This window comes from Pyxicephalus adspersus, chromosome 5 (assembly GCF_032062135.1).
Source record: "Pyxicephalus adspersus chromosome 5, UCB_Pads_2.0, whole genome shotgun sequence".
In the NCBI taxonomy this organism is placed as follows: domain Eukaryota; kingdom Metazoa; phylum Chordata; class Amphibia; order Anura; family Pyxicephalidae; genus Pyxicephalus; species Pyxicephalus adspersus.
In genome coordinates, this window is record NC_092862.1 from 113,631,713 (window position 1) to 113,656,729 (window position 25,017).

Below are 25,017 nucleotides of genomic sequence, written 5' to 3' on the forward strand. Positions count from 1 at the left end.
TAAGTTAATAAAATGTAGTAATATTTATTTGGAAATAATAGTCATATGACATTGTATAAAGGAGAACCTACACTATTGACGTTGTACCCCAAAATGTGAACAAAGGACTAGTTATTAGTATTTCCTCCAATTTATACGTTTTTTCCAACCTGCGTGCTCTGTTGAGGTGGGAAACTTTGTAAAGGAGTAGAGTAGGTTGGTGTCAGACTCAGACACTTAAGTGAGGTAGGAACAATTGTTGTCCTCACTATTCAATTACTGCTCAAACTCAAACACTTATTTTCTGTGTATATACAATATACATAGTATATATAGGTCCTTCGTTTTCAGAGAGCCCTTAGCAGCTGAACAGCTTGCTCAAATGGAAGGGCTGACCTTACTAGTTTCTCATGTCAGACCCAATGACCCTGGTGACTTGAGATCTGACGACATGATTACTAGTGAAGGAAATGATCAAGAATCAGTAGGTGAAGTGGAGAAAGCACAGAAAGGCCAAAGTCAGAATAATTGAAAAAAAAAAACAGGAAGATCGAGGCAGAGCTTCTTTTTTATCAGACAACAAATTGCTGATATCACTAAATCTCACTGCAAAATCTTGTAAGGAAAGCAGTCATCAGGTGCAGAAGTGGGAGGTATGCCTTGGATGATCGCACACTGCAGATATGCAAATAGGAGGCAATGGAACAGGGGTGCACAGACACGTGTTGGGTTTACTGCTATTTATTTATGTGGTATTCGAAAAAATAGGTAGATTTGCAGGGTACTGCTTAGCCACAATTGTGAAATTAGTCCAAGGATAGTCCAAGTTCATAATGCACAGACATGCAATATAGTAATCAATTATCATGCTTTTCTCATTACCTTACTTAGCGATGCCTCTTGTATACTGTTTTGATTTTAAAGGCCTTTCTTGGTATACCCAAAATGAATATACAATTCATAGCCTCTTTTTTAATATTAATGTAGAAAAGCTTGCCTCCAATATTGGGGCTGTCCCGTTAAATACACTACAATACGAATCACTTTCCTGCTGTAAACTCATGGAGAGTACATTGACCTCTTGTTCAAAGAGTATCAACCATCCTTAAGGTGTTGGAAGGACACAGTTATGTCTTAATTGCGCATCTTTACATAAGCACCAGGCCATTTTCCTTTCCTTGTCTCAGAATGTGCAGGTAAGTTTTGAATGAATACAAATGAATAGCCCATTAAAAGAGAAAATACCAAAAATGGCTGAAGACAGCCAGGATTGGGAAAAACGAAAATACTGAAAGTAATGTGGCCTATCAAACTTCCGGAGCAAAGGCATTAATTATTTGAAAATGTGAGTTCAATTATTTAAATACATACATTTGACATCCCAGTCCCTCAATACCTTGAGATTTACAGGAATTAGGAAAAATCATGAATATCAGGATTCTTTATGATTATGAGAACACAATATGTTTTTTTTCTATACTCATGTCTTGTATAACATCATAGAAAGTGATCAAAGAAACTGACAACTGAGCGTTTTTTGGCATCTCTTAGATTCCAGAAAGTTTATTGGAAGGAATTCTAGCATCACCTGATAACATGAGAGGGTACTGACAGTTCACTCACCTCATATAAACAGCAGGATCTCTTTTAAGATTTCTGTTCCATGAAACAAAGTGGTAGCAATGTATTCCCCTGCAAAGAAGCAAGCACGTCAGACATATGCAAGTAAGTTTTGTGTCTGTTTGCACAGTGCTAAACATTGGCAGGAAAACAGCTGTGGGGATCCAGAAGACAAATCCTCCAAAACATTTACTTAGAATACTTATGGATTGAAGTGAGATGTTTAAGTGTCAGAGTAATAATGTAGTACAGTTTCTTAGGTCAATTTAATGAAATCGCATTTATACATATTTGTTTTATGAAAACAAGCAGTGCAAGGACCTACAGGAGTCATTCTGCTGCTTCTCTTTTCATTATCCAACCATAGGCTTGGGGACAATAAGACATTATTATAATTACATAAAGGATCAAATATTCTACCCTTTTTGATCCCGCTGTGCTTTGCAGCATGGTTGTATACATTTTAGGACTCCATGGACAAAAATACAAATGTAAGCTCCCATATACTTATTGAATCTGTGTATTGCACTGTTTGCCTGGACTTTACCTTTAAATCTGATTAAATGTTAAACACATTGTTTAAATACCCATATCTGCCAAAAGATTTTATTTTCTGCACAGCCAATCAATCCATAGAGCCAATTGTTACCTGAGAAGTAGGCTCATACAAAAGTATACTTACTTTAATATTTAGCATTACATCAGGTTAGTATTAGAATCAAGGGTTTGGGTAAAAACTCTGAGGGACAATTAAATTGTAAGGGGTCGGTTATAGTAAGGTTCTGGGGAATGTTTAAGAGACCCTCTTGCTAGACTATTCACTTTAAACAAAAATCTTTCTTTAAGATTATATGTGCTGTGGGATTACTTATAGCAACATGGTTTCAGCACAGTCCATAAAGGAGACAGCAGGCTTCCAGGTCAAACACAATGCAGGCATCTGCCTGTAGCTTTACTGAAGTGGTTGCCAACAGAACATGGAATAAACATAGAAAACAGTGTTTCAGCTCAGTGTCTATATATCTACTGTACAGCAATAACATAACAGTACTTCTCAAAACAACACGTCAGTTTACAGTTGTGCAGGTCTTTTCCCATAGAGCTCTCTTCCCTTCTAGCTCTTAGAATCAAGTAACTCCTGCCAAGATGAGGCTGTCTGAATAAATTGAAAAACTAAGCTCTCTCAGTACAGGTTACACCAGAAGATAGAACTGGTCGCCAGGAAAAAAAAAAACAACTTTTACCGTATTGCCAGGAGGCATCCAGCTTCAGCACCAGAGAAAAAAAACCTTGATATGGTCACTTAAATAACTTTTTATTCACCCAGATTTGTTTGACCTCATTGGCCACTGCCTATCTAAAGGCTTTTGGTATCCAGTGGGGGCCCAAAGCAGATCAAGACTTAGGGATCAGTCATGATTTCATATTCAATTACACTGAAGTCAGAGAAAACATTTATATTTCTTTGCATGAACTCTCTAATTACTTGTTTTTGAAATGTTTAAAATCTTCACCATCTGGATCCACCCTCAGGAAAGGGGATGACACCATCAGGTTAGGTACTAGGTCTGATACCATCTTTTAAAAACCTTGGGGCACTATATATTGCTTCACCTTTTCTGTCTGTTGACTTGATGCAATAAATCGTGATTCACAGAAAATTGTGAAAAACATTAAGTACTCAGAATCTGTGGATCACCATTTATCTTTTTTTTTATATTAGGCCTGAAATAAAATCTCATCTAGCAATAGGCAAAACCGAACAATTTATTTATCACTGCCTCCTCCTTCTTGTTCCTTCTTTACAGGCATATTAACACACAGCATTCGTACAGCTTCAAGTTCTGATAATAAATATGCTGTAAAATATGGAGATAATTTCAGAGTGAATATTAATTTCCTACAATAAGGTGTTATTTTGTTGCTTATGGTTAAAAAAATTCCAATTTTAATTTTAAGTTAATTGCAAAGCCTCTGATAATGGTATTGTTATGAAAAGTTTGGTTCTTTGGTGTCTTCTTGATGCCCATCAGAAAGGTGGACAACAGAAACAAATAACCAAAGGCTGCAGTCCCCCCTTGCAACATGCGTGAGAGCTCGTAGAATTAAAGCTACAGGGGAAGGTCAACTGAGTGACTTTGGTAGCAGTAGTTTCTGGATAATAATTCATTTAAATTGTAATTGTTTCTTATTATTATATGATTAAAGAAAGTAAATTCAATTGTTATATTTACTTCCATTCTAGCCAAATCATTACCAGTTTCGTATATTGTGCACAGGAGCTAAGGTTGTGTACACATGAATGTACTTGTCTTCAGTGTATTAAAAAGTTACTATTTAAATATGACACATACCGCAATTCTGGAAAAAAATCAAATCATAAGGCTATTTTTTGCAAAACATGTTATTTTAGTTCTGCTTTGACTCCTTGCACTGTATACAGTTAATACTGCGTAGCAAAAGTTTTAGACAAATGTGTCAGTACTTGTTAAGGAAACTGCAGCTGCAAAAATCAAAGACAGACTCAAATGTCAAAGCCTTGCTATTGAGCAGAGTGTGAAAGGCAAACAAAATGGTACACACATAGTACTCATACCCTTGTTGTAGAGGTCAGCACACAGGAGACACACAGGCATTGAATGTGTTAAAATTGTATAAAAAGTTTACATGGAAATATTGAAACAGTACTTCTTTTGCTACGGTATGTTGTTTCCAATGCTAAAGTGTACTGGCTTAGTAGGTCTGGTGGTCAGGATGTGGTGCAGTTACTGTTTCCCCACACTCCTGAACCACACCTGTGGGTGAGATGCTACATATATCATCTCACCTGTGACCTGCCATAGAAAAAGAATGGAGGTGGCACTTCATCACTTCAGGTGATAACTTCAGTACTTTCTGCTATTTAATGTTCAAATGCTGATTTTTATAGAACAGTGTTTCGAAACCAAGGTTCCCTTAAAGGTTGCTAGGGGTTACTTGAGCAATGAACAATCTTTGCCTCTAAAGCCACTTTAGTAAACACCAATGACTTTTTTGGTTATCTGTAACAGTGGCATTCTTCCCACTGGCCAGTGACGAGGCATACTTCCTATTGACCACCAGGTTAATGTACTGTGAGTTGTAGATATAGTAATTATAGCAAGGGGTTCTTAAGACCCGAAGGTTATTTTAGGGGTTTCCCCAAATTAAAAAGGTTGCTAACGACTGATATAGAACCAGCGCAGTGCTGGGAGTGGCTGAGCTGGAACCACTGTTCTAGTCACCAGTATGAACAAGCCTTTAGTCTAGCCAATTATGTTTTTCCCTTTTTTAAAAAAAATAGGGGAATGGCTAGACCTTTGTTGGGTTTATACTTCTTTCCAGGGTTCCATTAGAACGATTTACTCACATTCTGACCTGCTAACAAAAACTTTACAAGACAGAAAGCGAGGAAAATCTACAATAGGGCAAAGACAACAACAAATGGACTTTTGGGGTTCAGGACTTTTCCTACTCTACTGATAAAAACACAATTATGTTTCTGTCTAGCAGTAACACTTGACAAAAATTCCTCTTTTAATCCAAAATTTTTAGGTTGGATATACATTTTAAATCAAAGTATCAGTGAATTTATGCGCTGTTCCCTTAAACAACCACTTATATATAAAGCCTTTCCTAAACATGAGGTAATATCAAAACAGTTACTCCAAATTCTTCTTCTTCATTACTACCGTAATTACCAGAGATCTATTTTATTTATCATGTTCCCTTAATAACTGAGATCTATTGTCTGCTACAGAGGGTATAGATATGTTTAGCCTAAATATTGTATTCAGCACTTGGGGCCCGCTGTTTAGGAGGACACTAGATAAAAGTTAATGAAGTTTTGAACAGTATAGGGTACATTTTAATAGATGTATTGGAATAAAGTGTCACTATCCTTTACAGAAAAGTAGGTTTTCCCCCCCTGCTTCAGCTGGCGGCTGGCCTCGTAAACAGACATAAAATTCCTCATAAAGTTTCAGCACTTGATTGTGGTAGCATGATTTGCATGACCCATACTGCACCACACAATTTCATTTTGGCCAAGGAAAAATACCATCAAAGAGCAAGTAGAAACGTGGGGAAACTACGACGTGGGCAAGTTTAGATACTAACAAAAAAGGTTTGCTTGTTATAAATAGCCAACATTTGGTCCTTGCAGAGTTGATTGAGAAATGCTGCAGATATGCACAGCATCCTTCCTTTGTCATCTTTCATTTGCAAGTGACGCTTTAACGATTAGTACTTTAGCCTTGTAGTGCAGAGGTCCTATGTCCAACAACCACCATGGAAGCTGTCTACAAGATGTGATTGCTCTTTCTGTAATTGAAATGGTTCTATCAGGAAATAAAGTTATTTCCATAATTCAAATCAACCTGGTAGTTTTGTTAGATTTTCAAATTTCTTTAAAATAAAATATATTTAAAGTAAAATCCTTTGGCTACAATAAAGTGTAGTTTTATGTACTCTCCAATACTGTGAAAAATAAAATAATGTAAATGTAGCGAATAAAAAACAAATATCTCTGAAATTGTGTTGTTTGTATTTGTAACAAAAAAAAAATTTCAATAAACTATGCCCAGGGAAGAATTTCCACCTGTCTCTTGCACTTAGTGACACTTTCTGTAAACTTGTCATAGCACTGTGCGCTGTACTTGGTAAAGACATAAGATATTTTATTAAGCTGTGAAGTGTTAATTATTCCCCACTGCCTCTAGCTGAGATCTCAACATTTCTCCTATGCCATAACTTTTTACAAAGAGGTATTTTTAAACTGATCATTAATTTTATGATCGCAGAAATGAGATGCAGAATTTATGCTGTTGTCATTGGCACAAGCTCAAGGCACCACTGACAATATTTCTGATTGTAATAGAATGACTGTGAACTAATGGGGCTCTAAGCATTCTTTTGAACATACATTTCATTTCAATGTCCGATTAGTGTGTAATGTTCCTAATTATAATGCTCATAAACTTCAATCACAGCATTACTTGGCAAAATACAAGTAAAAGATATTAGGTGCTTTCAGACAAAGACAAATGAGGAATCAGCCCCACATTGTTGGTCCAGAAAGAGGTTGCTTGCAGTTCATTCAAATAAATGCATAGCGTTTAGGCTAAGAGGAATCAGATCTGGGGTGCGAAAGGGGACCTAAACCAGTTCTAAATTTCTATTTGCCATAAATGAGAAATTTGTAAAATATTTGTGTGAAAAGCCTTTCAATAAAAGTGAGCTTGTCACCACAACAAATTTGGTTACATGAAAACAACTTTATTTGTGAAATGGTATCTTTTATTTATTACATGTATATATTGCTTAAAGGTTCAGTGATCAGAGTTAATGATAGGCGGTTTACATAACAAAAGTCTATTCATTTGGCACACCAAAAGAATTTAGTAGATCTTTTTCCATGTGGACAAAGTGTCTGGTGAAAAAGAATATTGGTTATGTGGATTTTCAGGTCACTTGTATATTTTTTAAATGTTGCCTTTCAGCATGTGAGTTAGCTATGTGGAGAAAACCTGAAACATTGAAACTTTGGTAAATCACCAAAAAGATTTTATGATTTGTGAATGCAGGTTTAAACTTGATCACTCAAATCTCATAAAAGCATCAACATGTAGAATGTATTTTTTGGCAGGTTACTAGAAGGTTTAAATCCAACATCCCCCTATAGTTGAGGATAGCATATACTCACCTTTACCGATGGCCTGTTTTTCTTTTTCTTCTGTCCTGGCTGCACCCTCAGAAAGCCCTTTCTAGCTTTTCTAGATGCCCTAATTGTTCATCCACTTTTTCTGACCTCCATCATCACTGTAGGACTCCACGATGGGGTTTATAGGCATTGCCAAAGAAAGCACATATTTAGCTTATGAAGGAAGGGTTAGAACCTTTGACAATGTTTTTACTGCCATTTGTGCCTTTCCCAATCTTTGCAAAACAAAACAAAGTTGTGTTACCTAAAACTACACATGCAGAGCGTACTTGCTGCTTTCATCTTTCCGTCATTTCCTTCCAAACCTTATGTCATTTCAGACACACATAGTTCTGTAGAGCCGATTACTGGGGAGGAAGGAGGTTACTGAAATCCCAAATTATATGACCAGAATATCAGGAAGTTTCAATGATGATTTGCAAGTAATGTGCAAATGCCTGCACAAAAAACAGACCCATTCGTTTTCATTTAAACAACTTTTACTCAACGATTTTGTCAGCATTTGCAGGCTGTAAAAACGCTTACAAAAGTATGAAAAAATGGTGACAATGCCCCGACAAAACTGATGGGACATACTGTTATAATGTAACATTTTAATGTAGTTACTTTATTAGTATGATGTTATTGTCCATTCAAGAATAATGTTTGAATCAGGTTTACAATTTGCTATTCTCAGAACCACTACTTGTTGGGCAACCATATGTATACAAGTGACTTTTACAATAAAAACTTGGCTTAACTTTAAACTTTAAACATTACCCCTAAGCCCAAATACCACATAAATAAATATACACACCATATATACACCATATATACCATATATATATATATATATTTACCATACATATACCATATCAATATAATATTCTTAAACCTAAATGGCTTCCACCAAAACTCAATTCAATAAGTATACCTTTGGGATGTGGTAAAACAGGACATTTTTTACCACATCCCAATGCATCATGAATGTACAGTTGACAAATAGCAACTGTGGAATACTATCATGTTGATAAGGACCAAAATCCATAAGGAATTATGACAGTTCTGAAGGAAAAAGGGGTCCAATTCGGTACTGACATTTGGTGCTGAAATATCACAGCTTGTATTCTCAAATGTTAAATGCATAACAAATGTGACTGATGAGGAACAAATATGCTGCTTAGGAATTGCAACTTCATATGGCACATATTTGTGCTGGGTCTTTGATTCAGAAATTTTTTATAAGGCTAGCTTGACAACTAGCAGTTCAAAATACAAGGTATTGTCAGTAATTTTAGACCATATATTTCACCGATATAGGATTGCAGATTTATTGCCATACATACACAAAGTGAAGTAAACCAATTATCCTGAAAGTTTGCTTAGCCCTACAGGAGTGCCATGATCACTGTGAAATGCCCTACTTATTACATTTTCAGACTTTAGCAGTTTTCCCTGGAAGGTACCAACTGTTCACTTGTAAGCACACATAAGTTCTGCCTTGGGTTCCATTAGAATTTGGTGTAAATAATGAATGGTGCTAAGTTTATGGAGCACTATGTTAAAGCTTGATCAAAATAATTAAATTGAATAAATAGAAAAAAAAACGCCACACTCATATATCAAATACACCCATAAACTGACCATACTTTAGAACAATCCACATATTTTAGTTACTAAGCATTAACAGAACATACTGTGCATTATGGACAGAACAACATTTTTGTGATTTGTATTGTCAATTAAACAACAAAGACCTGAGTTTACTTTTCATGAATTTATGATTGCTTGCGGCATAGTCACATGATTACCTTTTCACACAACCCCTGTTCAGGAAGTTGACTTTGTACCAAGGTGACTAGTATACAACATTTGTCTTGTCGCTTTATTTTCCCTCGGCTTTAAATGTCTCTATCATTGCCTTTTTAAATATTTTAGCAGTCCCAGTAAAAAAAAACAACTGGCAGTGCCCTGAAAATCCTGCAAAATGATGACACATTCACACATTCTTTGTCCTAGTCAACCTAGGCAAGCAAAAGTATAGAAAAAAACCTGTCCATACAAGGGTTTTGTTTGCATTCATGGTTAGCCAGATGCATCAAGAACAAGATGAAAATGATGACAGGGTTTAATTATGACGTGCAAACACAACTGTCCCTTTTTATAGGATGGAACTGTGCCACAGGGTGACTTTCCAAACCTGGATGATACATAACTTCAATACATTTCATTATCAGCTGCAGGCTAACATTGTTTAAAATGGTTTAGCAGGCAACCCAAAAATACAAATGTGATCTATTAACTATGAAGGAGAATTATGTAAACATCTGCTTTATTTAAATTTTAATACATCAGTTTATTGAAAGGATTCTCTCATATGTAAAGTAAAATCACAGTGTTGTAGAACATTTTGATACAATGTAGAAATGATTTTATTCAGCAGTTATTTTACCATTACTTTAGTGGAATTACAGTATGATATTATTATTATACTGTATTTATATACCACCGACATATTACGCAGCGCTGTACAGTGTACATAGTCATTTCACCAGCTGTCCCTCAAAGGGGCCCACAATCTAATGTCCCTACCATAGTCATATGTCTTTATTACAGTCTTAGGTCAAGTTAGGGGGAAGACAGTTAACCTAACTGCATGTTTTTAGAATGTAGAATGAGTACCCAGTGGAAACCCATACAACATAAAATAAAAACCTGTCCCACAATTCTGATTGCACATAAAATTATCCTACCTGTCTTTGTCCTAAAGTAATGCCAACTGGCAAGTAAATGCCCCCTATTACACAGTACATTAATGTTGTTAGCAGCCATTATGTGTGATTAGGTCATATACTTCCCAGAGGGAGAGCTGTACCTATAATAAAACATCAGACAGAAGATTCTCAATCTTGCAGTTACTCCTCCTGGTCACCCATATTTACTACTAGGCATCTAGAAGCCTTCAATAAGGTTTTCAACTGTACATTGCAAGAATTTGTTTGAGAGGTTGGAAGTCTACTGAAGTGGATCAGGAGGCATATGCCCGAGACACTGGACTATGCACCTTAAGAATTCCAATGCAACCAAATAACTAGACAAAAGAGATTTCAAGGGCCCTAATTTATTTAGGTAATAACAAGTGCTTTGGGGTGTTTGAGAAATGGTTCACAGCGGTGAACTTCAGCGTCAAAAACTACCTATCTGAATTCAACCTGTCAATTAATTTGTCACAGATTCTTCCTATTTTGTTTACTCAGCAAAAAGAAGCTTATCTCCTGCTCTCCTACAACAAGGAAAGATTGTGTGTACAGCTCCTGTTCATTCCTCTTTCACTGGAAATGATTGCCAAATATCAGCACAGTCATACGTAAAAGGGGAGTTGGTTGCAGCACACTTTCAGTTGGAGCAGACTCCCATTCATACTAAAACTTAATTGGTGAAACCATTACAGGAACTTAAGAGAGAGAGGAAAGTGCGTAACTCTTACAGTATTTCCTTGTGAGTATGTTGTTAGCCCACCACAGGGATAATATATTTAGTATGAGTGTTTACATACCATATATGTGAGGCAATACAAAATTAACAATGAAAACAATATAAGGTTGGCTCTCCTATGCAAAAACACAAAGGAGAATGTCAGGTAAACTAAACAAGAGCCACCTGACTAATTCTTATTTGTAGGAATGGTAATTGTCTCAATTCCAACGTGTTTGTCCCATCGGGCTTCCTCAGGGAACATGCAGAGACTTAAAATATGATCAATATAATGGTTCATTAGTAGTGTTCAAGCATTCCATTAAATCAGAATTTGTTTCAGAATTACTCAGATGACTGGGTGACTGTAGGGTATACTGGGACCATCAGATCAGAGCAGTGATAAATGTGAGGCAATTAATTGGATAAAGTTCGGAATTGGGACAATTACCATTCCTACAAATAAGAATAAGTCAGGTGGCTCTTGTTTAGTTTACCTGACATTCTTCTTTGTGTTTTTGCATAGAGAGCCAACCCTATATCGTTTTTATTGTTAATGTTGTATTGCCTCGCATATATGGTATGTAAACACTCAAACTAAATATATTATCCCTGTGGTGGGCTAACAAAACCCCAGTCTTTTCTCTTTCTTTTCATTCCTGGAACTTAAAACAAAATGATTCTGCAGAAGTATTATTGGCGGGGAAAATCTGTAGTAGCTGATGAAAAAAATATACATTTAATTAGAGTTAACATTGAGTTATGATTGAGTTGGGCAAGATTATGTTGAGTTTTCTCCTTAAATTCACGTGGCTGCTTTAGGAGTTAAAAACACACACAAAGCTTCACAACAATACATTGTATAACAGTGTATTTTTTATTGCTGATATATATTTGGCCTTCTTAGCTGAGTTTAAAAAAAAGTGAAAGCTTCAATGTTGGTCCTTTTGTTTGTTGAATAGAGCTCAGTGTCAGTCCCAGTCTGTGATGAGTCAGTACTTTGCTCCCTTTGCTCTCTCAACCTGGTATTATGTTTATTAGTATTCCTAATTACTATGATAGGCATTCCTCTCCTAGTCTGAGTTTGCTGTATAGGGGGTTACAGTAAGATAATACCAAGTCAAATACATGTATAGCACCATTATTATTACCCTCCCAATAATCATAAACTCAATTGCCCTCCTACAAAGTGAGCTTTTGTCAGGTGCCTAAGCCCCCCAACCAAACGCTGTGGTCCCCTCGGCTAATGTCAATGCTGCGTTCTGTAGTGATGTAGAGACCATAGGTTGAGTCCACAGCTCACAGTGAAAGAAACAAGCTAATGAGTCAGTTAGAATTGTAAAGATTGTCATCTGCTACAATAGATTACTAAACGGCAGTGAGGACCACTGTCTTCAAGGTCGATTTTCACCCAAGACAAATCTTCATGACTCTCTGGGGTGAAAGCCCAACATGTAAACTGTCGTCCCCCAATGCCATTTAGCGATTATCCACTGTGTGTGTGTACAAAACCACTGCAACACTTCGGTGAACTTTAAAGCATGAATTGCGCTAGGATTTCTGCAGCTTCAGAGGTCAGTAAGGGATTTTGAGAAGATCTTCTATTGCTGCCATGGGGACAGGAAGCAAGGTGAAATGTCTCCTTGGGGCAATAGACACACAAATAAAAACAGTTTTGGGATAATATGTGTTACATACTCATTCTATTAAAAACCTAGCTTATATCGGAAGTCCCCAGACTGGTCACTTGACGTTCTGTGGTCCTCTTCTTCTTCTTGTAGCAGCAGTGGGTGGTCTTCAGTGCAGCAGAAAGCAAAACTGACGTTATGACATCAGTGCGTCTATCTTCATTACAATAAAGCACCCCCATAGAGTGTGTACTTACCAGCCTGGGGTCACAGGAAACAGAATAATGATGGCTGTTGGTCAACCCAGTATGATGATGATGGAATGATGATGGCTGTTGGGCAACAGCAGTATTCACATCATTTCCTAATGACAAGAGATCAGCGCCAGGGATTACAAGAGCAGTCTGATTTCTCAGCACTAAGACTATAAAATGTACTTGCAATAAAACAGTACTTTAGTGTGGAACTTTTTGGATCAAAAAAAAGCTGTGTACATTCTAATGAAAGTCTACCTACTGTACACTGAGGGTCTGTGTATACGAACCATTACATTCTACACCAGTGTTTTCCAAACTTTTTAACATGGGGGAACTTTCAGGTCTTCAGGAAACCCCTGCTATAATTAGTATATCCACAGCTCACAGTACTTTAGTGTAGAGGCCAGTAGGAAGAATGTCATGTTTACAGATAGCAGAAAAGATCATATTAACAGACCTGAAAGGCACAAATTGCTCATTGCTCATGGAATCCCTAGCAACGTTGGATCCATGGATCTCTAAATTTACTTGCTCCAGACCGCGCATGCACGGGGAGCCGAGTGACACTCAAAGGGGATGAAACTTCTCCCATAGTGACATCATGATTCCAGAACCTGCCCACTCTCACATTGCAGATCTGAGCCTGTAAAGGGGGAGAGTGGGGAGGTTGTGTCCAGAGACACAACCCACTCACTTACCTGAGCCTACGATTCGTAAAGGGGACATGGTCTGTGGCCCTGGCCGGTGCACCCCCCAGGGGGTCTTTTTCTTGACCATGCCCAGGGGTGTACTGGCCAGAGCCGCAGACCACCAAAATTTTCTTTTTGGTTGGCAACCGCTGCTCTACACAGTATTACTACAGCTGCCAGTAGTATTGCAATAATATATAATAAATGCCAATGTATGGCCGGTGTATGTGCAAAGCCTTATTATGTCAGTATTTAGAATTTTCAAACTTCTGATTGAAATGTATCATATGTAACAATAAATAAATAATGTAACATTACAATAACATGAAATAACTGAGCAAACCAGGCCTCATATCAACATAAAATACATATGCTTCAGCATATCTAAAAGTTTTATAGGATACTGTACATAGAATGCAGTATATAACAATTGCTTATTTATTATTAAAAATGTACCTAATTTAACATTTTATATTAAAAGTCTACAGTAAATGTTATTATACACATTCTGTTCATACCAGTGTTTAATTGTCCTATACAAACAGTAGTCACTTTATGGATGTTTCTTTTTTTTCTTTAGGAGAGTTTGAGGATCTGGATGAGGAGGGATTTCCTCATCCTCCTGATACTACTTCTCTGGCCTCTGATCGTGATGATGAGTTTATTTCTGAAGGTAAGAATCTTTTTATCCTTCTATATATATTTACATCTATTTTCCACAAATTCATTCAATAGGATTCAAAGAACCAGAATAAAATGTTTCAGAAAGCACAGAAATAAAAATTGAAAGCTAATGTAGTCATTTTCTTTTTTTCCAGTAAGGAACTGCAGAGCTCCCTCTAGTGGTATTTGTGTTATTACAAAAAAACATTTCTTTATTGCTTATTATGTATAGTTTAATTTTTGTTTCATTTAAACTTGTGCTTTCCCCACATCTCCTTGTATGTATATTGCTGACATAAATTAATAAAAAAAAACAATAAATGTTGGTTGACAGATTTCAATTTTCTTCCTTTAAAATCAGTTTTATTATTTTGGCAATCTACATTTCCTAATTAAACTATAAAAGATCAAAAGTATTTCCACAGCTCTAAGGACATAAAAATTACAAATTATAATGTTGATAAGAATTCAGCAATTTATTAACTAAATACATGTTATGTTTTTTAACAGTATTTACACCTATAATAAATCAAACAAAATTCGACTTTTCGCATTTTCAGTTTACTTACAGTAAATATGTTTTATATTTCCGAAAAAATATATAGTGCCAGAATCAGGGAAAAAGATGTATGGATGACTTTTATGATTTTTTAAGCAGAAGGCACCTGTTTAATTTTTATTTTAATATCTTTGCTCTTTTTTCACAACAAAACTTACCAGAACTTTATTAAGAGGGCAAAAAATATGTACAACTTTGGAATGTTGAAAAAATGTTGATAAAATACTGCTTCTTTAGTGCAGGGACATTATCTAAATAGAACGAAATATAAAATATGTAAATGGTCTATGTTGCTAAACACCGCAGAGTTATTTAAAAAATATTTAGAACTATACTTTGATAAATTGTGCTCTAGCTTTGAGACCAATATTTTGCTCTAGTAAGTTATTGTACTGACATCTTATTTTTCTCTTTTCTAAATGTCAGTTATGGATTATGCTGTATATGTAGAACCATTTAGGAAAATTTAGTAAATGATATTTTGCAATAACTTTCATGGGTATTGTATGTACGCTCCTGCGATTTAATTACAAGCATTGAGTGGAGGCATTATAAGTTGGTTATAAAGTTATGAATGAGTAATGCTTTGTGACATGATATGATGATCAAGCAGGGCCTTTCTGTCTCTCTGTACAATTGGCAAACTAAAATATGCTTCACACAGCAACACAGCACTCAAGGTTTTATGTTATCCAGATCATTCCCGTTGGATACATAAATTGCCTTTATGGGTTATAAAATTATGTCTATTGCAGAGCAGCAATAAGTGAACTGCATGCATGTGTAATAAAAACAGTGCTCAGCGATTCAGAGAGGTATATTCTATCATCTTCTAGACTTCACCCCCATATTGGGGAGCATTTAGTATATTCCGTCTTCTTGCATCCAAATATGATTTACTTTGCTAGAATGTTACATTGTTTTCTTTTTAAAAATGAATATTACACTAAAAATATTCTGTATACCCACTGGCTAAATTTAAGAAAAAAAGAACAAAAGTATGTTCACGAAACTTTTCCAAACAAAATAAAAATAAAGTTGCCATTAATTCCCCAAAATTGTGCAGTCATATGAAATTTATTGAACCATGTATTTAATGAAAATGATATCAAGTAGATAAAATGAGCGCCCTGCAACTCTAATGTGCCATGATCAGATTGTGAGGCCTATTGAATAACACAAAGCAAAGACCTGTGATGTACTCCTTCTCATGGCAACCAAATGTAAATCAAGTCTTATTACTTATTCTAGTAATTACAATGTTAACTGCTGATCTCTAATTGGCTGCTCTAGGCAGATGTATGAGATACCTCTTTTTTCCCTGGAACAGCCCTGTGTGCCATGTATGCACTCAGCTAATCTACAGAATAAAAATCCAGAAGATATTTTATGTTGCATGGCAGATTTATTGTTGGATATTGATGAGTAGTATTCAAATGCAAGTTAAACAAGACTTATGCAACTTAAACAAGAGTTAAGAAATTACTTCCTAATTTTAATAAATATCTGTGAATTATTATAAACTTTTAGTGCAGATCTGAACAGAAATCATAATAATTTTTCCTTTCATTATGCAGTTTTCTATTAGGTATAGCAGGCACATTTTTAATGATTGCAAAATTAGCCATGGTCACAATGAGATCTGGTATTACATCTTATTTTTATTTTGTACTTTTGACTCTCTGCTTTGCAGATCATACAAAAAAAAAGTGTCTAAAACTGATACATTATAAATGCTAAACATGATAAGTATTTTTCATAGTGTTAATGTAATTTTCAAGGCACCATAAAGGTCACATCCTTATATTTCTCCATGCATTAGGAGTCTCGTGTTCTCTCTAATATTTCTCCCTCACTGTTCCTCTGGTTCAAAAGTTCACCCGGTTCCCCAATGGCCACCTAATTTTCTAGATATTCCCTGAAGCCATATGTGTTTGGGTTTCTTTATGGATTATTAGGTACTGTAGGAAAGTCAAATAAGTTATATCTTATAATGAAAGCTGGCACACTTCAGCTCAGTGATGCCTAGACTTGATTGCTGCTGGCAATTATCACAGTCTAGGTTTAAAAGAATAGAATATAATAGAATTTATATGGCAAGCCTATAAGTGCAAAATAAATGTAAGTATAATAGTAATAAAAAAATAAAAATAAAAAATGTACTCTTTTAAATAAATAGATTTTTAAGTAGGGGCTAAAATCACTTCCTGTTTATAAAAAAAATGTTTATTTTTTTATAACCATATGTTCAAATTGTTTCTTTTTGTTCAATGGCTATTTTTCTCCTTACAAAAGAAGTATTATTGATTCTTGACGTTTTCTTTTCTTTACTGATATGTGATTATTTGTATCTATAAATTACATTTGTTAGCATCTCTTGCACTACAGCATCACTTTTTCTCTAACCAATGTTCAGTGGTCACCTTTTATAACTTTTATGAAATTAATGTAGAAAAATAAAATCCTGGCACAGGAATAAAATAAGTATTTAGGAGTGATTTTTAATTGAATTTCAATTAGTGACTTAGAAAATAGAATATAAATTGAATTAAATTGGTGATTTATAAAATAAAGGGTTTCTATGCTGCTATAGTGCATAGTTTCTTTTTAACTAGGACATTTTTATGTTTTTCCTGCTGCTTTATACTACAGACTGTATATATAGCCAAACCGAAACATACTATAAGCATTGTCCTCATATTTTGTATGAAAGATACATGTTGTAAACATAATATGTAAAGGGGTAGTGTCTGACAGCAGATTTATGTCATTTTAATCTAATATTTTTAAATGGCGTTCTCTTTCATAATCGGTAACCATGTTATCCTGTCCACTGACCGAGTTGCACGAATATAATTTACATAAACAATGTAGCCCTTTGAAGGTATAGCAAGTAAAAATGCATCACTATTACTATTCACTGTCAGAAGCAAATAGAAGTTTTACAGAAATAAACTAGTGACAGCATTGGAGAGTTAAATTTTGTTTTTACTTTTAGTGATTAATATTATTGCACCATATCAATAAAGGTAACAGTAGCCAACCTGTCAATGGTAATAAAGTTAGAGACTACAATGCACCATGGTGTAACTAGATCCTTGATCTTCTGGGAAGTTTAATCTTTTATAGAAACAAATGTCCTTTCTGCCTGCCATTAGTTATCCTTCTCCTGCTTCAATGGCTTTAATTATGTGATGTATTCATTTATGATGGGAAGAAAATTCACACAGAGAGGCATGTAGAAGACAGATAATCAGAGACAAGCCACAGTCCGACTGCTACCCCATATAATTGTGCTTCAAGGGTTAAAGCCGCATCACTGTTTCCTACGCTAAGCCTTGACATATAAACTAGTCTCTTACAGATGTACTGTAAACTCTGCTAGCAGAATTTATATATCCATTTTTTGCATGTCTTGGCATTCTGTTCATCTTTTTTAATTTATTTACAAAATACATTGTCAGCATTAAATTACTTTATTTATTTTTTTTATTTACTATTTATGGTATTAGCACATACAAACATTTTGTGGATTAACTTCAAAACAACCTTACATTACACATAAAATAATTTCAAAAATAAAATATAAAACCTAGGTACATAAAAAAATAATTGATTATGCTCTCTTCCTTCTCCATCTTCTAGGTCTAATACAATATATACTACCTTAAATTTGTAACTTAATTTGGGAAATGTGGATATTCTCATTCTGCTCCCCTCCTACCTTCAAAGACATACCTATCCTAGGCATCGGAAGGTGTAAAAGCTGTAACCAGTGCAGATTAGGTCATCACAATAAGTCTATTCTAGAATGTTTCAGTTTTGTTTTTGTTTTGCATAACCTAGTTGTAAAAATGAAGCAGGTAGGTACAGAACTACAGATCAACTATAAAACAACTACTCTGTTGTGAGAACAAGGCTAAGGGCCTTCTTATTAACAATTTATTTTTTATATATTTCTGCATTTATATAATTCTGCATAAAGTTTGGTCTAAATATTTCCCCTAGAATTACATATATCAATAAATTGTTTTTTCCACATTTTGGGCATAAAATGTCTTTACCAATAGGGGTCTCCAAAGGAAAGATACGGTCTTCAAGTCTTCATTGACACCGGGACCTTCTGCTCTTTCCCCGAATGACTCTCTCTATAGACTGTAGTGTCACACATGGTTAACATCAACAGAGATGCACAAAGATCTTCCAGCTGGTTCTCTGAGCAATAACAAGCACTTCCAATGGCTAAAAGAGCTATGTATTGCCCTCTAGGGGAGTCATAAATGTACCAATCCCCACCTTGGTGTTGCATCAGGTTTTTGATCTAGGTTGGGATCAGGCCATTGATGTCCACCAAAATGATTTATCAATATTTCCTAAATTAACAATATTTCCTAAATTAGCTAGTACGGCACTGTATGTAGTTATGTAAAAGTAAAATCTGGGGAGTCACCTTCGCAGAGTTTCCAGTCAACCTAAAATTAGGAGAAAAGAAAGAGTGAAAGTAGATTTAATCTTAGTGGCTTTGGATGTTTTTTTATTACTCCCTTGACAAGACACACACATTCTCTTTAACTAAAGTGAGCTAATGGCTTGCTTCATAAATAAAAACTTGTAACATTTATCACCAAATTTCAGGTACCAAGTTGTTATGTTAAAGAAGAATCACTTTATTTAAGTGCACCTAATTACTAAAATGTTCATTCATTCAGGGAGTATAAACTTTTTGAATAAATGAGAATTGTAACACATGCAGGAGAGCAGTCTCACTTTCAGACAAACTGACTTTGTCTGAAAGTGAGACTGTAATTGTAGGTTCATTGTAGGTTCATCAAAATGGGCATTTTTTGTGTAAGCTTACAGGTTTTCGAATGATACACCAGACAATCCTAAATTTACTGTATTTGTACACTATTTGTTTAGTTATATGTGTAAAAGAGTAAAAGATCCATCAAAAACAAATGTTTGTTTTGTGTTACTGTGTTAGGGTTTTTAAGCTATTTCCCAATGTATAGTTTATTTATATACATGGGAACATGTATGTGTAGTCTCTGCTTCCTTTTTGCCCTAATTTTTTATATTGGAGAGATAATAACGATATCCTCCCTCCTCTGGACTTTACATTATTTGTCCGTATTTTTACTGCATTTTACATTATAAAACCCAGATCTTGGTGTGGAGCCTGCAGCGTCCTAAAGAGTTCTTTATGTTTAATAACCAAGCCTATTGAAAACAATGCACTTCCCATTCATAACATATATATATTTTTTTTTTTGTATGGAGTGAGTCAGACTTATATATCATGGTATTAATCCTGTGTCTGTCTCCTATGGTGAGATTTTCCCTTACTTCCTAATTTAGAAAATAAAAGAATCTCACCAGGGCACAGCATTAAAAACCTCTCAAAGGTTGTAAACCTTTTCTACACCATGTCGATCTGAAAAGAAATTGGCTGCTTTTTCCATCTTTATCATTTACATTTCTTGTATACCACAAAGGAAGTAATTAAGACTGTAAGAAGTCAATTGATATACAATTTAAGAATTTATTATTAACACAACAGAATTGTAGCTTCAGTTCCCCTTCATTTTTTTCCAGCAGTTCAATTATGATATTATGTACTAACTATGTCACTATTTATAGATTTAAAAATTTCAACCGGTTTATACGACATTAAGAATAAGTCTGTCATTTCAAAAATAAATTAAACCTGAAATAACAGTACAGTTACATAAATGTGTTAAGCTGCCAGGTCACCTAGACTAAACATTTCTATTCCGAAATCTGCATTGGCTGGAGTTTTAATGTCTGGTAAAATTTCTATAGATGAATAGGGATTAGATTAATCATCTGGTAGCTTTATTAAGTACATACTTGCTCTTTGACTTCATTATAAATGCTGCATCGTAAACCAGTTTATGAAGCTTCCTAAGTAAAACCTTCAAGGCATTGGTGATATTTTTCAGGTGTCTCAGAAGAGTGCATCAGGGGGTGCAGGCATACATTACCTTTATTGAGAGGCAGCCGGTCACATTCTCAGCATGAAAGATTCACTCTACCCAAACAGAAGGTTAACCTATGGCTGGCTATTCAGGCTTGTGAGAACATATCACCATAAAATCACAGACTATCCCGGCAAAAAGACCCACAAAAAATTATTTAAGAAAGATAAAGGCTTTGAGGAAAGATTTCGGGAATGCTCACGCTAAAAAATTATTTCGATAAAACAAAAGCTATAGGAATACATTTAATGATAAAATCCCTGTTTATTTCTTTTACACGTAAATAACTAAAGGTAAAATCCTTTAGTAAATTAGCCCATGCATCTCCACTAGTGCATACTGCATAAAAAACAAACTTTGCATATCCTAAACAAGTGGCAAGGTGATCCTATGGTGCTAGTCCTTTGTTCAGTTCCCTACTAAATGACTACCTATATTGAGGCTGCATGTTCATTCCATGATTGCATGATTTTATACTTGGGTGCTCTACCGTGTTTCCCCGAAAATAAGACCTACCCCGAAAATAAGACCTAGCACTTTTCCCCCAACCTGCCCTAATATAAGACCTACCCTGAAAGTAAGACCTAGTGTGTTTTTGGAAGCCCAAAAAAATATAAGACAGTGTCTTATTTTCGGGGAAACACGGTAATTAGCTCCAAAAATATAAGAATCTGTTAACATGCTTTTACCCAACCTGGCTATAATATATCTGCATGCCTTTGCATTAGACATTATGATTGTTTTGCTGGAAAAGTTTTGAGAATAGCTCTCTGTAACACCAAGACAAGCTCAATATAGATGAATGACATCCAGGAGAACTTTTACGATAAAAGCCCTGACCAAGAAGGCAAACAGCATTAATAACTAGCCATTTGTAACTAGTCTATTTATAACCAGTCATTTTGTTACTTGCAGTCTTCCTGCTGCTGACCTTTTCCTCATTACTGAAACACCATGCCATGACCTGAACTGTATTTCTTGGTAACAATGTTGCTTCAATATATCATATTTGCACCCCCAATCACTGTGGTCTGATGATAGGAGGGGTTGAAGGGAGCAGTTGGGAATTTCTGGTCCATTCGGCCTGATTTAATAAAGCTCTTCAAGGCTGGAGAGGATACACTTTTAAGTGAACCTGGGTAATCCAGCAAACCTGGAATGGAATTCTTAAAAGTAATTTGCTATTTGTTAACAAATGTTTTCAATCCTGGAACAGATAAATTCTGTAATATTGAACTGCAGGATTTCAGGAACAAACTCCTGCAAAAGTAACTGAATTTGTCCCATCATCAGCCTCCTAATACAGAACTCCCAAATTGTGTAAAAGAGGGCTGATCCGGTATTATTTATATTATTTTACACATTATTATTCCAACAAGTTGCTCAGCACCTTCACAAAGAGTAACAGTTTTTTAGAATTTTCAATTCCTCTCCCTAAAATGATTACCGGAATGAACTAATGTGGACTTAATAGACCTAAAATAAAAAAAAAAAAAAACTCTAAAAGGAGTACACATTTTTATTGGCTACTTTTTTGTAAAGCTTTCAATAAAATCCAACACAATTCAATGTAAAAAGGGATTTTTAAAGTGATCAAACATTACACTGATCAAACAAACACTATTTTTTCAATCGATTTATGTGATGGTAATGATTTTTGGGACATCATTTGTTCAGTTACAGTTGTCTGTGTTTGGGCAAATAGAACTTTTTTTATTGATATCTTTCTCTGTATTCTAAACAGTCAATTGCACTAATAATATTGAGAAAGCCAATATTCTGCGGTTTTCCAGCAAATGAAATATCACTTTGACTGATATCTTCTAATTTTATGGTGTGATTTTTATTGGGGTTTATTAAATTTTGTAGAATTATCTGGCCATGTATGTCTACGCTTTAAAAACAATGTCTTATGTGTATGAATGTGTACCTATAAATGTAATGTTGATCCCCAGGCTCCTCTTGCATTTTACCTACCCCATTTTATTTGCTGAAAAAAAAACATATTTAAATGCATTTTACCCACCTTAGACAGTCAGGTGATGCTCTAGTCCTGAGTCTTCCTCACCTCTTTACCAAAATGGGGTATCCCTGTCCCTGCCTGCATGACATAGGTGTTTTCTATTGGCTGCCCAGCAGCAAGGTCCTCCTAGGATCCAGAAAAGATGTCTGCTGCAATAACATTAACATTTACAACATGCATCTGTGCTTCTCTCTTTTTCTTTTTTCTTTTATGTAATCCAGCTGTCTTTTAAAGCTAAAGCAATATTTTACCAAATCTAAATCAATACTTTATGGAACAGAGGCAGCGTAACATCCCCCTTTACAAGGGCAATACTAGAGTTTTCCTCAAAAAAACAACAAATCTTCTTGCCAGTTTAGCTCACACCATTATGTCAAGCATATGGAACAATGAGAAAGAGTAAGTGAGATATCTCACATTTTCCCTGTCTCTGTAAATCTGCTACATTCTTAAATTCCTTAAAATGGCACGAGGCAGAATGTTACTTATTTCTAGTAAGAGTGCCATTACAGGATGTCTTATGTCTGCTGAATGTAAAGCTTGTGACCCATAGCTCAGCTCTGGAGCAACAAATGTCTGGCTTGACTAGCGCTATGATTCATCTGGGAGGCTGTGTATGGCCGTCCAGGCCCAGTGCAGGTGGCGTGCACTGACATTTTAGCTTTAGAAAGATTCAATAAATGTGGGGATCACTGCACAATGTAGGATACAAATCTGGAGTCTGTGTATAGTGGCCTGTGCAGCTCTTTAATAGAATGTACTCATACAATATTTTCTAATGGCATTTCTGAAATGCTCTATAAATATTTAATTTTCCACATAGAATTAAGTCAGATTTTCTTGATTTTAACGGAGATCTTCACCTAAATGTCCTTAGACAAGGAGGTTTTAGGACATCATTTTAAAAACATTCACATTTGGTTCTCCAGTTTTTACTTATGTCAGAGAACGAGTGATCCAGCAAACCTGGAATGGTTTTTTATAAGTCATTTGCTATTTGTTGACAAATGTTTTCAGTCCATGAAAGTCTATCTTCACCAGTCTTGAGGAGCTTTAATAAATCAGGCCCAATGTGTATGAAGGTAAGTAACATCTATTTCTGAGTGTGGAGCCCACAGACACTGTGGGATGTGTGGTGTTGTTAAGTATTTATTGCATTGGCTATATATTGCATATGTTGCTTTTTATGTGTCTTTGGTATTCTTTAATTTATAATTATTTCAAGTTTATTTTATCTTCTTCATGATGTCCTAAGTCACTGAAAGTTCTACTTTGCTGGGAGACAAAATGATCATGGCAATCAAGTGAGCATTGATTGCTAAAAATTGTTTATTCATAATTAAATCTAGACAAAGTAATAGCAGTGAGAAAGGGCTCATAGATACACTATACTTATCGCTCAAAAAAATGCATTATTAAAGCACAGCGATGTGCTTTACAAATGTGCTTACACTTTATATTGACAGAAAGGAGCCCAGTCATGGGGCCTAATTGAGTTCTCTAGAATTCAGAACCACATCAGCTACAGGACACAATATGGAACAACCTTTAAACCATTAGGACAGCAGCTGTTTATCACCTGTGGGCCCCCTAAAATAATGGAAGCATATATATATATATATATATATATATATATCCTAAGGTCAAACATTGGAAATCTGTGTTAGGTGTGCACTGTTGCAGGGTAGTTAAAAAGAGCTTCCCTAAGAGCCATTTAAAGTAAATTTTACCATAATTTTTGTTATATGAAATTCCCTAATTTCACTGATGCTTTTTTTTTTCTTTGCACCATCTAGATTATACATATATTTTTAATAATAGCCCTATTAATTTTAAGGTGGGGATGTCACTGCAGTATAAAACATGCTTCTGACTTGTGCCTAATGTCAATACTCACTTTTTCTTTAAATGTAAGTGCAATAATACATTTTGGTAAAGCTAATAAAAACAACTACTTGTCTGAGATTACAGTAGAGGATTTAGCAAACATAGCACAACTATCGCTAATCCCCTAATGTTTGCCACCCAATTAGATTTATTCTGAATAGGAGCTTGTTGATAAATTACCAGGTAATTTATTGTATAATAAAATGCATGTTTATATATGTATCTTTAGACACAACATGGTAGCTCTTTTATACAAAAAACAAAAGATATATTTGTTCTGAACAATTATAAGCCTTCCAGATGCTCAAACAGCAGATAACAGAATGGTAGACGATAGCTGAGAGAAGGCCGAATGCTGCAATGTACTGAATTTAATGTGAGCAAACTGATGTTAAAACATAGAACAGATATAGGGGGGAAAAAACTTTATTATGAAGACAATGTGGATGGTTTAGATCCTCATTAAGCCAATCTTTTACTGTTTTGTTTACTATTTTTTTTTTTTACTTTTCATAAAAAA

The 25,017-nt window shown here is 35.1% G+C and overlaps 1 protein-coding gene across 1 annotated transcript in view; it reads left to right on the forward strand.

Annotated features, from left to right (window-relative positions):
• Positions 1–25,017, forward strand: part of SKAP2 (src kinase associated phosphoprotein 2) — a 138,581-nt gene that overhangs the window by 25,926 nt on the left and 87,638 nt on the right. The window contains exon 4 of the mRNA XM_072412498.1: positions 13,947–14,039. Within this exon, the coding sequence (XP_072268599.1) occupies positions 13,947–14,039 (93 nt within the window). The remainder of the gene's footprint in view (positions 1–13,946; positions 14,040–25,017) is intronic.